The sequence below is a fragment of the Numida meleagris genome, chromosome Z (assembly GCF_002078875.1).
Source record: "Numida meleagris isolate 19003 breed g44 Domestic line chromosome Z, NumMel1.0, whole genome shotgun sequence".
Classification (NCBI taxonomy): Eukaryota; Metazoa; Chordata; class Aves; order Galliformes; family Numididae; genus Numida; species Numida meleagris.
The window spans coordinates 40,527,717-40,543,785 of NC_034438.1; the positions used below are offsets into that span (position 1 = coordinate 40,527,717).

The 16,069-nt window shown below is 39.9% G+C and overlaps 1 protein-coding gene across 2 annotated transcripts in view; it reads right to left on the reverse strand.

Annotated features, from left to right (window-relative positions):
• The window catches only part of UBQLN1 (ubiquilin 1), a 31,996-nt gene that overhangs the window by 9,942 nt on the left and 5,985 nt on the right, over nucleotides 1-16,069 (reverse strand). For both annotated transcript variants that reach the window (XM_021379677.1, XM_021379676.1), the window contains exons 2-5: nucleotides 6,721-6,872; nucleotides 2,917-3,032; nucleotides 1,103-1,365; nucleotides 127-285 (exon numbers count right to left, since the gene is read on the reverse strand). In XM_021379677.1, coding sequence (XP_021235352.1) covers nucleotides 127-285; nucleotides 1,103-1,365; nucleotides 2,917-3,032; nucleotides 6,721-6,872 — 690 coding nt within the window. The remainder of the gene's footprint in view (nucleotides 1-126; nucleotides 286-1,102; nucleotides 1,366-2,916; nucleotides 3,033-6,720; nucleotides 6,873-16,069) is intronic.

The following is a 16,069-nucleotide window of genomic DNA, read 5'->3' on the forward strand; positions in this document are numbered from 1 at the left end:
AAAGGCCATATTGTGAATTAAATCTTTTAAGAAATGTTTTGTCAAGTATACATTTGAAAAGTTAGCTAATATTCTTTCATTTTTGAAAAATATTTATTCTCAGTGGCATCTGCAATCTTTTCTCACCTGTTCCTGTGCTGCATTCAACATTGGCTCCTGAATATCTGTATACATACGTCGCAAAGCATTGTATCCACCTGGTATACTTTCAAGGTTGCTCAAGGCTCGGTCTTGGTTTCGCATCATTTCCTGCATCATTGCAGGGTTTCTAGCAAGTTCTATTGTCTAAGGAAGTGGAACGTTTAATCTGTATTAATAAGAAATCCATTCTAAAGTGAAAACGTCAGCATCTGACAGCATCTCTTTTATTAGTGTCTAACTCCGATATTATGATTAAAGCCAAAATCAAGATGTCAGCTTAGTAGGAGCCAGCAGAATTTGATAGCTAGCATGTGTTCTGCCACAGCTGTGACTACACTGGTTGGGTCAGGAAGCACTGGTAAACAGAAGAAAAACCTTGAACATATTATTCTTTCTTCTCTCTTTGCCTTTTTTAACAAAACATACTTCTGCCATCAGAAGCGTTTACTCACAATGTACTAACATCATTACAGTGCACAGCTTATAATACAAACTTTAAATACCCACATTTTCAAATGCCTTCATTTGCTTTTTGAGATCTTTTGCCGCACAACACATCTTACATACCATGCAACTTTAAAAGCACCCAGGGAAGTACCCACAGTTTGGTAAACTGGAAATTAGTACAGTTTTGGAGAATTATTACTTTTGGTAAACTTGTTGGATCGACAACAGATTTCAAATGCACACAACTGTATCCAACTCTAAACCCAGAAGAGATTATCATACAAGCTTCAATGTCTATCAAAACCATGCTGCAGATTTCTGAATTATCTACTTCAGACTTTAACAACTATAAAGATAACTACAAGTTGCCTACAGTGACATTTTATAGACTATCTAAAAAGCTCAAACTCTACAGAAATGTTTTCCAGTACTCAACTATGTACATCCAGATCTTGCTATGTTGTTCAGTTACAGTATAATCAAAGGTCACAAACTCAGAGATCTTTCTACATACCTGCCTCATTATATCTGGATTATTCAGCATATGTCCAATTTCTGGATTTCTCTGTATCAGTTGCTGCATTTGAGGGTTAGCCATGATTAATTGCCTCATCAGGTCAGGATTTGAAAGCACATTCTGAATAAATGGATTTTCCATTATCTGAACCATCATTTCTGGGTTGGACATGAGTTGCCGTTGCATCTGACTTTGCAACTCTGAAAAGCTTGATGTGTTTAAGCCCAGGCTACTCAGGCCTGCCAAACCTCCAAGGCCACCTTTAGTAGAAGAAAAAAAATATATAACTGAATTTACGTTTCTTATAATAAATCCAAATAGAACGTCTTTTGTAAGCGCAAAATACTTGGATATATCCTGCATTTCGAAAATAATGAAATCCAGTGGAAAGTCCATCTTTGTGAGGCTGTTAAGCAGTCATTAAGTCTGCTTCTCTAAATAACAAAACATCTAAAAAAATCCAACAAATTGCTTTCAAACAGAACTTACTACAATGCTAACAACTTCTCATTTTCCACAGCTCAGGAAGAAATGATGCTTGAATTTTGAGGCCTTGATTTTTTTTTTTTCCTCCTAACATGTTCCAGTCCATTTGTGATAACCATTCACCTGTCTACTCTTGTTTAGACTGTAACTGAAAGAGACCTCACAATATGATGTATATTGCCTATTCTAATTAAAAGTAGAGTTCCTCTTTTTCACTGCTGCACCAAGCATTAGTTAATAATGCTTTTACTTCTCTTCCTTTGTTGAGTCCAAACAGAAATTTTTCATACTTTTAAGAGGTAGTTAGCTATAGAATTGGTTACACCTAAAAATGCAATTGCTTAACACAGCTTTTTCAATTCTGCTTTTTTTTTTTTTTCCTTTTTTAAGGAAGCAAATGAGATGGAAAAAAACACGAATTAAAAATATTGAAATTGTGGTAATAGTATTTTCAAATTAATACTGCAGTCTCTTTTTTCATGAAGGAGAAAAAAAATGCTTTGGAAACTGAGAAATAATGGACTGTAAGATTAGCATCAATGTTGCTGCTTCTGTTCCAGATCTTGGCTTTCTATTACAGATCCAACTTTACCAATACTTCCCTCGTGTCAATTCAGATAGACTCTTAAGGAGAAGGATGACACTGGCAAGAGTTTAATTACCCATAATGCCAGAATACAACATCAGCAGCACTCTACTATTGAAGGTGAAACAGCTCATGTCTACAGCCCCTCCTACAACCTGTGTCATGGGTATCTGTAATTAGTTTTTGTTTCTGCTTTTTTTTTTTTTTTTTTTTTTTTTTTAAGTCCTGATTTCATTAGACCAACGCTTGAGGGAAAATTATCTGTACTCTATAGAAGATACCCACCAAACAATCAGAGAATAGTTGGGGTTGGAGAGGACCTTAACGATCATATAGTTCCAATCCCCCTGCCATGGAAAGGTTTGCCACCCACTAGATCAAGCTGCCCAAGGCCACATTCAAGCCAGCCCTGAGTACCTCAAGGGATGGGGCATCCGCAGCTTCTCTGGGCAGCCTGTGCCAGTGCCTAACCACACTCCAAAGAATTTCCTCCTGACATCTAATCAAAATCTCCCCTCTTTTAGTTTAAAACCACTCTAACTCTGTTCTATCATTATCAGACTGTATAAAAAGCTGCTCTCCCTCCTGTTTATAAGTTCCTTTTAAGTACTGGAAGCACACAATCAGGTCTCCCTGGAGCCTTCTCTTCTCCAGAGTGAAGAAGTCCAGCTTCCTCAGCCTTTCTTTGTAGGAGAGGTGCTCCACCCCTCTGATCGTGAGGTCTAACAGATGTTCTTACCCACACCAAAAGTGTTACTATTTGTTGAAGCTGGTGTTGAGGTACTACTACTTGATGTTGATGTGGTAGCGGTACTCCCACTGGTGTGTGTTTGCTGAGCTTGGTGGTCTTGTGATCTAAAAAACAAAAAGACAGTTTTAAAATTACAAATGTAGCAAGGTAATTTAAATAATGTCATTAAACACAGCAAGTGTGTCATACTTGGGAATTTTAGTTTTTCATTTTGATAATTTCTCAGAATCACATCTCTCTAGATGGCTTTCTGTAGTAAGTCTTTCAGACATCTGTAACATCATCTGTTCTTCAGAAGAGAGGTTTCAAACATCAAAAAAATGAATGGGCATCACTGCAGTCATTACCATCTTCCCATGCAACCCCTGAGATGCCTGACAGTGTATTGCTGTCTGAGTCTTTACCTTGCTTCAGGGATTCTTTGCCTTACCCTACTATATTGCTAGCCATCAAACAGTGACGATTACATGCCTGGGGCTTAAAGAAATAAGGTCTAATGAAATCGAACAAATTCCATAAAGGATTCAGGTAAAGATGGCTTACTGAATGTGAAATTCTATTAACGTCTTATTACAAAATAAATATCAGAATCTCAGTAATCTTAGTTATTAAGAACAGAGTAAAACAGCTGCCTAATTCATATACTCACTACACCTGTCTCTTGCAGAGGTAATGGTATTGGCGCTGCCATATGGTGTAAGAGATCAAAGAACTTAGCTGATTCAAAGCTAACCTGGCCTATACTCAATGCGGCTAGTTTTAAACCCAAATCAGTTGCTAAACCTGGTTCACTAAACAATTTCATAAACATCTGCATTTGAAAAATTACAAAATTACAGTGTAAAGTTATTTGTAGAAACTATGCATGGGGACCTCACTCAAAGACTTGAAGGTTAGACAATACGCTAAATTTTACACAGCAGTTCATCTCAGTATCTTTCTTGCTTCAATAATGCAAAGTCAAAATGAAAAAAACCAACCCATACAAGTCTGAGAGATGCCTCTAGTACAGAGGCTTCCCTGAAGTTTCTAAGAGTTCTCTGTCACTAAAATCAAACAAAAATCAAAGTGACAATGAAATATTCTGCAGATTTTGCAAGTTCTTCCACCAACTCATCAGTATTATCTTAAAGGATCCCAACAACACTCTTGTAAATAGATAGCTAATACGTAGTAGGACAAGTCATGAACACTGAGGGTGCCATGGGGCTTACAAACCTCATTCGAATTTGCATCCACAAGATCTAAAAGTTTCCTAAAACTTCAGTCCATAATGATTCCTACAAATTCAGTTCTGCTTGTTTTAATTTGTACTCTAGTAAGAGGATTCCAGGTCTACCAGAACACTCATAGCATCTGCTGAATGAAAACTTGTTCTAGAGAGAAGCTCCCAGTTATACACTAACAACACAGGAAAGGGGTACTTGGCCTTGTAATAAGGTGCATTTACAGAAGGTAGCAGGTAAAATTCTGGGTTCCTGAGAAGAACAATGCTGCAGAGTACTTACACTTAACAGTAACTGTCAACTTTGAACGCAAGACCAGTAGAATCACAGATTCAAAGAATGGCTTGGATTGGAAGGGATATTAATTATTATCCAGTTTCCAACCCCCCTGTCATGGACAGGGCTGCCACCCACCAGATCAGGCTGCCAGGGCCCCATCCAGTCTGGCCCTAAACACCTTCAGGGGTGGGGCATCCTCAATTTCTTTGGGCAACTTGTTCCAGAGCCTCACCACCCTCTGAATAAAGAACTTCCTCCTACTACATAATCAAAACCACCCCTCTTTTATTTTAAAAATCAATCCTATCCTATCACTAGGATCATTATCCTGTCCTATCACTATCAGACCATGTAATCAGTGCAAGTAGCCAAGCAGTTTTAATTTCAGTAATGAAGATCACAGACTACAAAGGTGGTTACACTTAATATGAACTTCCTAATGAGGATATTTGGTTTCCTTAGTCTAAGAAAATACACAAATCTTTTCTCTGTAAGAAAGAGGTATGAAATAAGAATAAATATTTGGTTCTTCAGCTATTCTGAGAAGCAACCAAACCTCTCAACTGGATGTTCTCAAAGAAAGACAGAAAACAGGACATGACTGAAAAGCATTTCAGCATGCTTCTATTTGGAAATTGGGGGTATACAAACATACTGGTTAGGTCTCAAGTCTTTTAACTTCAAGCCTTTGAGTGAAAATTCTTTGAAGTGCATATTTTTTAAGACTACTTTAACATTATGTTCCCTCTTGTCAGCTTGTGAGCATCTAAAATGGTGCTTACTTGGACCTTCACATTCAGAAATTCAGTGCGTCTTCACTATCTATTGCTAACAACTGCTGCTTTGAAACTCTACTGGCCCCATTAAACTGGCCAGTGTAAAGTGGATTACACTGTGGGAGAAGGGGATGGGGGGATAGGATACAGAATATGATGTGAACAGAAATGCTGAGAGGACTCATGCAAGGACACCAAGCCTTCTTGAAGGCAAAAAAAATCCTGTAAGAACAGAAATGTGACACTGCACCTAGAATCGTCTTTGACCAGAGGCAAAGAGTGACAATGTACAAGAGACTGGCACTGCTATTTCAGTATTTTGATTTAGTACTTATAACTATTGTTAGGTCCAACCTATGAACTGCTCATAGAAGAGTGTGCAAGTCAAAGACATCCTATTATCACTACTACCACGGTTTATGAAACCTCCCTATCACACTCAAGAGTCCAAATTAAAAAAAGCAGAAGTCATGACAACAGCAGAGTACTGTTTAGATTCATGGAGAATAAAATTACACTATTAGATTATACTGCATGCAAGACTAGCATGCTTGTCAGACCTACAGTTCAACAGGTGCCTGAAAGTCACAATAATGTTGGTGAGGCCTATGAAGGAAAAAGATATTTCTTTTTACTGCTTACTAGTTTCATGTTATTTCCCTCCAACATCAGACCTTTTCCCACAGAAGATCCTCACCACAAACAGAAGAGGCATAAATAGAAGAGTAACAAGAATGCTTTCAGACTAGAACAACAAGCATGTTACTGACTATATAAACTAGATTGAAATGAGGAATACCTTACCCTATTTGACAAAAATGATTTTTAGTCGACTCTTCTCCTTCATGGCATTTCACAAGTAATGTGCAGATGCTACAGCTCAAATTTATGCATCTTTCTCATTGTCATTTAGAAGGAGCCTCACCAAAACAAAATATCTCAAAAAAAAAAAAAAAAAGAAAATGAAGTCTTTCTGCTCAGTCAGCTAAGTTGGCTGCATTAAAGTAGTTCTCTAAAGAACTTTCTCTCCTTAGTTTACCAAAACAGAAAGTATTACCCACTATTTTTTTTTAATGTCTGAAAAGGAAAGCTGCTCAGCAGATACTTGTGGTTGCTAAAAGCTGACATCTAAGACAACTGTAAAAATGCAGTCAACAGTCAGCAATACTACTGAAGTTAAGAGGCAAAAGCAAGAGAGAAACCTGATCTAGCTGAAGGTGATCCTGTTCATTGCAAGGGATTTGGACTAGATGACCTTTAAGTTCTCTTCCAACTCAAAAGATTCTATGATTCTATTTCTTGAATTCAGACACATGAATCTGATTGAAATACAACACAGGTCAAATAAAAGAGCGTTGTTAACTTCAGACTTATTTTGCACCACAACTAACAAGTTGACTACAGTTGTTTAGTCAGTTCTCAGTTTGCCCAACAGGAAGCTGTCATATCAGAAATTAGGAGTATTTTGACTTCTTAGAGGCAAAAAGAAGATTGCTTATCAATAAGGTTACCTGTTTTGTGTTTTGATAACCAGGTGAACAGTGAGTCCATCGTGAATCCCATGCTGAGTCAAAGTATCTTGATCTTTCAATATTTTTCCAGCAAATATGAGTACAAGCTGATCGATATGGGACTTGAAACGCTTAGAAATTTCTTCCTTAAACTAAGCAAAAAAGTTAATTTTATACACTTACATAATCGTATACTGAACTACCATGCTTTTAATAATTTCTGGACTTGGTTCAAGTTTAATATATTAAAGCACTTGCTCTGCATTTTCTGCTTTACACAGTCTAGAAATACTTCATTAAGGTTACTCAACTTTTTTTTTTTTGTACAAAGAAAGATAGACAATCAAGTCATTCCTCTTCCATGCAATAAAGATGAGAAGTGTTTCATAGTTAGTATTTCAGGCACACATCCATGACAACAACAACATACTAGTACACAGATACACTACTTACATGTTCTACTACTAAGTATATGTAGTATTATATGCACATATTATGTATCAGTATACATATACTGATATATATGTTTATATATATATATACACACACATAAAACATACACACATGCCACAGAACTCATCCTTTGCTGATTAAACTGAGGATGGAATAACCCAATTACAATGAATCTGTCTACACTTTTCCTTGAACTGATCAAAGAAGCATCCTCACTTCTTAGACAGTTTTGCTGCCTTCCATGCACCAAAATGAGCGTTCCTTTCCACACAGGCAAAAGTTACTTCTCAGGAAGCACTGCTTTCTCAGCCAACTCATGACATAACCTAAGGAAATAGAGTTCCAGCCCAGGTCATGATAAAAAGCCACATATTTGAGCTGACCACAAAATCACATTCTCATTAGGACAAGAGAACATGGAAACCCACCATATACCTTCCTGCCTTCTTAGCTAGTAGTAACCAGGTTACACTCTGACTGAGATTTTATTATTCTATAGAAATTCACACAGAAAGAAAAAAAAATCACAAAAAGTAAAATGGAAAATAGTAGGGAAAAAAATGAGAAGGAATGACTTGAAAGCCATCAAAGCCAGGTACATTTTTAAACAAGACTACTCAGTAGGTTAATTATTTTTGAAGGTATCCTAGTCAGTTGGGAAAACCTCCAAAAGTTCACCCTACTTGGCATTTTAAAATTAAATTGACAATACTACTTCAGAAGAAAAATTCCAAGCATTTTAGAAATTCTCACTCCTATGGAAAACTAAAATATTAATCTTACAATGAATTATTAATAATTATATTTTATAATTGGCAAGACTAAAAAAAAAGAAAATCTCCTAGCATTACACTTTGAAGTTGAGTCTCTAATTGAAGAGTTTATTGTACAGGAAGAGAAGGCAACATGCAAAAAAAAATGTGTCTGAGAGACAACAGAGATAAGAAGTCTCTGTCCGGGTAAGAGGTAGCCCCTGGTTAGTTAAGTCTGATCACACAGAGTTAGTTCTGGGTCTTACAGAAACAACTTCTAAGTCAGCCCTCATACTGACAATATTTGGGCTTGTCAGTATTCCAGAAAGTCACTGATTCCATTCCTTTCCAAAGTAGCTTACTTACCTGAACCAACATGTTTATCTAGCCTGCTTTCAGAGGTCCCCAGCGATAGAGACTCCATTATCTTTTTTTCCAAGAAACCTACTCCAGAGCTTCACTCTCCTTTTTCTTCATTGTCCTGCCCACCATGGCCAACGCAAACAGATTGTTCTCCTTAGAATAAAGGGTTGCAGTGAGGCTAACCTTTCTTTGAGGAGTAGTGTTTTCTAATCCAATAATTCTCACCACTTTCTGGATTTTTAAATTCAGTTGTATTATAAGCTTAAGACTCAAAATGAGCCACAATATTCTACATAAATTCTTACTCTCACTAGGATAACAGGATAAATTCTACATCTTGCAAGGTACATTCCCATTTATAAGAAACAGAAGCTGATATGGAAAAATAACAGTGTTGACTTATTTAACTATAAACTCTACAGAGCATTTTCTGCAGAATAACTTCATAGATAGTTGCTTCCTATTCTGCATTCTTTCAGTTAATTATTCCCAAGAATGCACATTTCAGAGTAGCAAAACCAGCACAAATACTCCGTTTGGTACAAAGTTAATGCATAAAAATAAAAATATTGTGCCAGACCAAAGAGTAATGTCATTTGCTATCATATTGTCTTCTGCTGTCATACATTCACAATATAGTATGACAGGGAGACCCTCAACTTAATTGGCATCATAAAGTTGATGCTGTAGCATAAACAGCATTCAGAACCAAGCCCTGCCACGTTTCCAGAAGCAGCTATTTATCCATGAGGTCAAGGAAATGAAACAACTTTTATAGAACATAGACACATGGTATCTAGTATTACTAGCATACAGGCATCAAAGGCTATACACTTTCTTTTCCCTACTATCACATGATACTGCTTCAGATGACCTGCAAAAACAACACCAAGACACGAATGCAAAATCCAGTGTACCAGAACCATAAAGAAACCTCAACAGCAAGGTACATGCACAATCCAAATGCACAAAGGATCTTTTTCCAGCCAAGAAAACAAGTCTATCATGAGTCCTGAGACAATTTCAGTTAACTGAGGCATATTTATATAAACAGACTAATAGCTAGGAGAGGAAAAAAAAGAAAAAGAAAAAATAAGTCAGGTCTTTTTCATCAGCTTCACCTGAATTCAGCATAATCTTGAGATTTCTGCAATTATTGAGTCATGGTTCATGTTTTATCCACAAAAGAAAACCATCTAGATGTGATGTCATTAAATTCATTTTATAAATGAGTCTGATGACTACTTTCAATAATCAAAAATATAAAAACATAGCAAAACAGGCCTGTGAGAATAGCACAGTTTTTTTCAGAGGCAGAGGGAAGAGATCATTTTATACATTTGCAGTAAAGAACCCTACAAAATTTTTTCAGTACAAGCCTTTTTTTTTTTAATCATCAGCGTCCACTGTATGCCAGTTTCCAGAATCACATAATTTCTGCCAACACTATAATGAGATGATTAGACCTAGGTTGGAGTGTTCCCAGGAGGCTTTACCTGGAATACTGTGGTCAGGCCTGGGGCAACCAACACAAGAAAGATGTGGAGCTGTTCAAGGGGGTCCAGAGAAGGGCCATGAAAATGATCAGAGGGCTGGAGCACCTCTCCTATGAAGACAGGCTGCCTACAAAAACAAGCTCAGGATCTGAGTTTGTTCACTCTGAAGAAGAGAAGGCTCTGGGGAGACCTCATTGTGCTTCCAGTAAAGAGGGCTTACAAGAAAGATGATGAGGGACTCTTTACCAGGGAATGTAGTGATAGGACAAGGAGGAACAGTTTTAAACTGAAATGCAAAGGTGGCAGATGGTGAATGGTTTTAAACTGAAATGCAGGTGGTGGCAGAGCTCCAGGAGGAGGTGGAGAGGCTAAGGACCATCAGGGAGTGTGAGCAGGAGACTGACTGGCGGAGTAACTCCCCGGCATGCCAGAGACAAAAGCGCCAGGGAGATACCCCCCAGAAAGTGATGGACCCCATGCCCCATCACTGTCAGGCAGAGAGGGGTTACCTGAGAGAAGGGTAGAGTTGGAAGACAGTCCCAGCTCAGCATCATGGGCGAACTCCTTCCCTGTCAACCTCGCTTCCCCAGGTGCCCCTAAGTAATAGGTCTGAGGCACTGTAAATTGAAGGGGAGGTGAGCAAGGAGGCGCGGGAAGGTTTGTCTAAGATGCTGCCAATGGCGAGGCGGTCAACTGCGTCTCCAGACTGCCTCTGCTAAAAAAGACAGAAGGGTTATTGTTGTAGGTGATTCCCTCCTCATGGGAATGGAGGGCCCCATATGCAGACTGGACCTGACTCATAGAGAGGTGTGCTGCCAGGTGAAGCCTTACTGGACCTGGTGCTCACCAATGCAGAGGAGAGCATTAGAGAGGTTAAGATTGGAGGCAGCCTGGGCTGTAGTGACCACACCCTGGTGCAGTTTGTGATCTTGAGGAACGCAGGCCTGGCAAAAAGCAGAGTCAGGACAGCAAAATTCCAGCTGCTCAAGGAACTGCTGGGTGGGATCTCCTGGGAAACTGTCCTTAAGGGCATAGGAACAGAACAGAGCTGGCAGCTCTTTAAGGTCACCCTTCTGTGGGTGCAAGAGCTCTCCCTCCCCCAGCAGAAGAAATGGAGCAGAGGAGGAGGGTGACCGATATGGCTGAGCAAGGACCTGCAGCTTAAACTGAGGGAAAAGAAAGAAATGTACAGGAAGTGGAAGCAGGGTTGAGTAGCTTGGGAAGAATATAGGGACACTGTCCGCATGTGTAGAGATAAGATCAGGAAAGCTAAGGCACAGATGGAGCTAAACTTGACTAGGGATGTGAAAAATAACAAGGAGGAGTTCTACAGGTACATAGGCAGGAGGAGACAGGCCAAGGAGAGTGTTCCCCCTTTTGACAAATGAGGACGGAGAACTGGCTTCCTCAGACACAGATGAAGCTGAGGTGCTCAATAAGTGCTTTGCCTCAGTCTTCACTGGTGGTCAGGCTCCCCATGTCTGCCAGGACTCTGAACCTCCTGATGTGGGTGAGAGGAGCAGATTCCATCCCACTGTAACAGTGGAACAAGTTCAAGACCTCCTCATGAAACAGAATGTATACACCTCTGTGAGGCCGGATGATATCTATCCCAGGGTTCTGAGATAGATGGCTGATGTGGTTGCTGAGCCGCCCTCCATCACATCTGAAAAAATCATGGCTGCTGGGTGAAATCCCTGCTGACTGGAAAAAGGGAAACATTACTCCCATTTTTAAGAAAGGGAGAAAGGATGACCTGGAGAACTTCAGGCTGGTGTGCCTCACCTCTGTGCCTGGGAAGATCATGGAGGAGATCCTCCTGGTTACCACGTTAAGGCATATACAAGACAAAGAGGTGATCTGAGACAGCCCGCATGGCTTCACCAAGGGCAGATCGTGCCTGATCAATCTGGTGGCCTTCTACGATGGAGTGATGGCATTGGTTCACGGGGGAAGGGTGAGGGATGTCATCCACCCGGACTTCTGAAAAGCCTTTGACATGGTGCCTCACCACATCCATCTCTCTAAATTGGAGACATATGGATTTGAAGGATGGACTGTTCAGGAGATTAAGAACTGGTTGGCTGGATGCAGCCAAAGTGTTGCGATCAACGGTTCTACGTTTGGGTGGAGGCCAGTCATGAGTGGTGTCCCCCAAGGCTCAGTCCTGGGACCGGTGCTCTCCAACATCTTCATCAATGACATATACGATGGAATTGAGTGCACCCTCAAAAAGTTTGCAGATGACATCAAGCTGAGCAGTGCAGTCAATACACTGGAGGGAAGGGAAGCCATCCAGTGGGAGCTGGACATGCTGGAGATGTGGGCCCATGAGAACCTGATGAGGTTCAATAAGGCCAAGTGCAAGGTGCTGCACTTGGGCCGGGGAAATCCCAGGTCTTTTTATACAGACTGGGGGAAGAATTCCTTGAGAGCAGCCCTCCAGAGAAGGACTTAGGGGTCCTGGTGGACGAGAAGCTGGGCATGAGCCAGCAGTGTGCGCTGGCAGCCCAGAAGGCCAACTGTGTTCTAGGCTGCATTAAAAGAGGAGTGGTCAGCAGGGAGAGGGAGGTGGTGGTCCCCCTCTACTCAGCTCTTGTGAGGCCCCATCTGGAGTACTGCATCCAGGCCTGGGGCCCCCAGCACAAGAAAGATGTGGAGCTCTTGGAACAGGTCCAGAGGAGGACCACTAAGAAGATTAGAGGGCTGGAGCACCTCTCCTATGAGGAAAGGTTGAGGGAACTGGGCTTGTTTAGCTTGGAGAAGAGAAGGGTCCAGGAAGACCTCATTGTGGCCTTCCAATACTTGAACGGAGCGTATAAACAGGAGGGGGAATGACTGTTTACATGGGTGGAGAGTGATAGGACAAGGGGAAATGGTTTTAAACTAAGACAGGGGAGATTTAGGTTAGATATTAGGAGGCAGTTTTTCACTCAGAGGGTGATGACGCACTGGAACAGGTTGCCCAGGGAGGTTGTGGATGCCCCGTCCCTGGAGGCACTCAAGGCCAGGTTGGATGTGGCTCTGGGCAGCCTGGTCTAGTGGTTGGTGACCCTGTCCACGGCAGGGGGGTTGAAACTACATGATCTTTGAGGTTCTTTTCAACCCAGACCATTGTATGATTCTATGAAATAGGACTTATATTACATATTAGGAAGAAATGTTTTAATATGAAGGTAGTTACATAGCAGAACAGGTTGCCCAGAGAAGCTGTGCATGTCCCATTTCTGGAATTGTTCAAGGCCAGGCCGGATGAGTTCCTGGACAGGCTGATCTAGTGGGTGGCAGCCCTGACCACATAAAGGGTAACTAGATAATCTTTAACATCTCTTCCAACCCAAACCATTATATGATGGCACACATCACTACTGTTTGCTTTGTGAAGAAGAGTTAGGGAGGGTGGAATAGAGACAATTTTCCCATACTCTGTGGGTAAGCATTATTCTCTATCTCCCACTGTTACTGATAACTAAACTTATTGCTAGACCATTCTCTTATAGTAAAATGTGAAACCCCCAGTCTTCTTTAAATTCAGACAGCGTAAGGACAAAAAGAAGAAATGAACGGCAATTGCATTCGTAGTCCCACAGATCTTTTGTACACGTAGTTTTTATAGGATTGCTCACCACTCCAAGATGCAACAAATAATTTAGGAGATAAGGTGCTACAGGACTTTGTTACAAAAAAGCAGCATGACCTCTGGAAGTTTCTAGATGCAACTAATGAAGACAACAATACAAATTCTCTTTTCCTAAACAGAACTGCAAGTGTCAATCTAATTTGTATCACTTCAGTATCTCAAATTAAACACAATCAACAAAAAAGGAAGTAATGAAGATAATGATGGGATGTATTTAGGTGTTTTTAATAAAATGAACTCTGGTGCTGCTTAGGTTCTCCATTCGTACAATTCAACTAAGTAACACTATCAGTAAGCTACAGTTAATATTTTAAAATACTTTGTCTCCTGGGAAAACCAAGAGTGGATGCAGTTCTAAGTCTCAGTAGCTGGCTGGAAGTAGTAACTCTCTCTACACAATTCTCCCACTGCACTGACTCTTTCTTTTTACTTGCATCTGACACTACAAACAACAGTTTTATTCAGTTTGTATTGCCATTCAAAAACACAGCTCAAAAATGATGACTTACTTCAACATAACATTACTAAGAATAATGATTTGCTATACTTAATGCCTAGCATTTTCACAGAAATTATTTCACTGTATTGCTCTAGTAACAGAATACACTCAATATAAGGTAAGAAGTGGCATCACTTTTAAACAACAGTATTAGAGGAATCAGTGGAAATAAGCACATTAGACAGGCATCAGGCTGAAACATCAACTAACATCAAGGCAGAGGCCTGGTTTCCCAAGAAGAAACAGAAATCATTCCTAATTAGAATGACTTAACTCAAGGTCACAGTCTCCTCAAAGCACAGAAACTCATAAATTTGACATAAATTATAGGAGACCTAAAGCTGTTGGTGCAAAAGCACCAGGCTTGCATTCCCATTTTACCTTACCTTGTTTCTGTTAATTTTTTAAAAAAGACAGAAACAGTATAATTTTCCATCTTCTGAGCATTTACTTTTTTTTTTTTTTTAAGGGAACTCCAACATTTTTTTACTCTCATTTTTTACACTCTCGGTTTCTAAATATAATATCCTTAAATTCACAGTACTTTAAAATATAACTCAGAGCAATACTCTACTAACAGAACACTACTCTCTGGTTGCATGTTACCACAAGAACAGGCTCCATAAGTTGTTAAGGCATCTGCTACACCTGCTCAACTTGGTTGTCCCTGAAGGGTTTTGCAACATACACGTGAACACCACTCTGCTGCTGCCCAGGCCCAAACCAACGTGCAGAGAATCCAACTTCCATAATCTCTACGTGAGCTAGTTATAGTAAAAAATTTGTCACTGAACAAAGCACTTATATATCTGAACACACATGAACAGGTGACTATAAGAGACTTCTTTGCACAGCCACTTTGCAAGGGATATCCGCACTATAAACCTTCATCTTCTAACATGTGACCATCTGATCAGCTGCTCTTGGAAGGTTCATCGAAGTTTATTCAAGCTAAAATAAAAATCTTCAAATGCTAACTGTATTTTGAGATATTACCACCTTATGATTCAAAAGCTTTTTGCTGACTCACTCTCTGCCATTTAAAACAGCAAGAACACTACTCTCCATCCACATGGATGCTGTGAACAAAGAATAAAAGGAGGAAAACAAGTAAATGAAAAAAAACATTTCCCAAATTCTCTCAACACTGACTTAATGAGACATATTTAAAAACAAAATTACTGTGATAGTATGAAAGAGGCCTCGTGGAATTAACATCCATTTAACACTGAAAATCAGTGTATAAGGGGCTCCAGAAAACAGCAACTGCTTTGAAAATACCAAGCTACAACTTTATCTAGATGGCAATAAAAAAGCAAAGTTGCAATCTTCCCAAACCAAACTGTTTTGAGCATGGTAACAAAGCAAAGGTTTCTACCTACTATGTGGCTGAATTGCAATTTACACTCCCAGCAGTTCCTCAAATAACAGTCCTGTTACAAAAAATACTGTCAAATGACATTACCTTGTTCAAAACTGCTGCTTCCAAACACATCCAGGACTACAACTTTCAGCTGCCTTCTCTATTAAAACACATAGCTGAGTACATTAACTATACTCCAGCCCTCTTACACCCACACACAGTAGTTTCAACAGAGGCTAACGCTGATGAGCTCCAGATACAATTTATACAATGGAATCAGAAGTCTTCCAAACCAAGGAAGTGAGAAACCAAAGGACCAAATACACTCACAGCAATACAACTGTTGATGACTATGGCCTCCTTTCTGGATGAATCATATCGGGTAATCTTATGGCTCTGAATTAAAGGGAATCAGAGAAAATGGAGCCTTCATTGCACAATTCTTGGATGCTATACAGGAAGGGGGGGGAAGAATTCGCGGTTACAGGCAGCAAAGCACTTTTGGCATGTCCAATTTTTGCAGCAGACACAGCTGCACCCAAAACTAGGCTTCCATACATGCTTTTATTGTCTGTCATGACTTGATGGAGAGTTACTGTCTTCCCATACCCTTGTCAAATACACATGCTAGTTTCACAATCATGTTATTCCCCCAAATACTGCCATCAACCCAAACTGACAAAAAGTCATTCTGAGAAACAAACTCACATTCTTGATGTATTTACAATCCTAACAGCCCAGAAAGGAAAATCAGAGGCCGTGGGATCTACTGGGAATATCTCC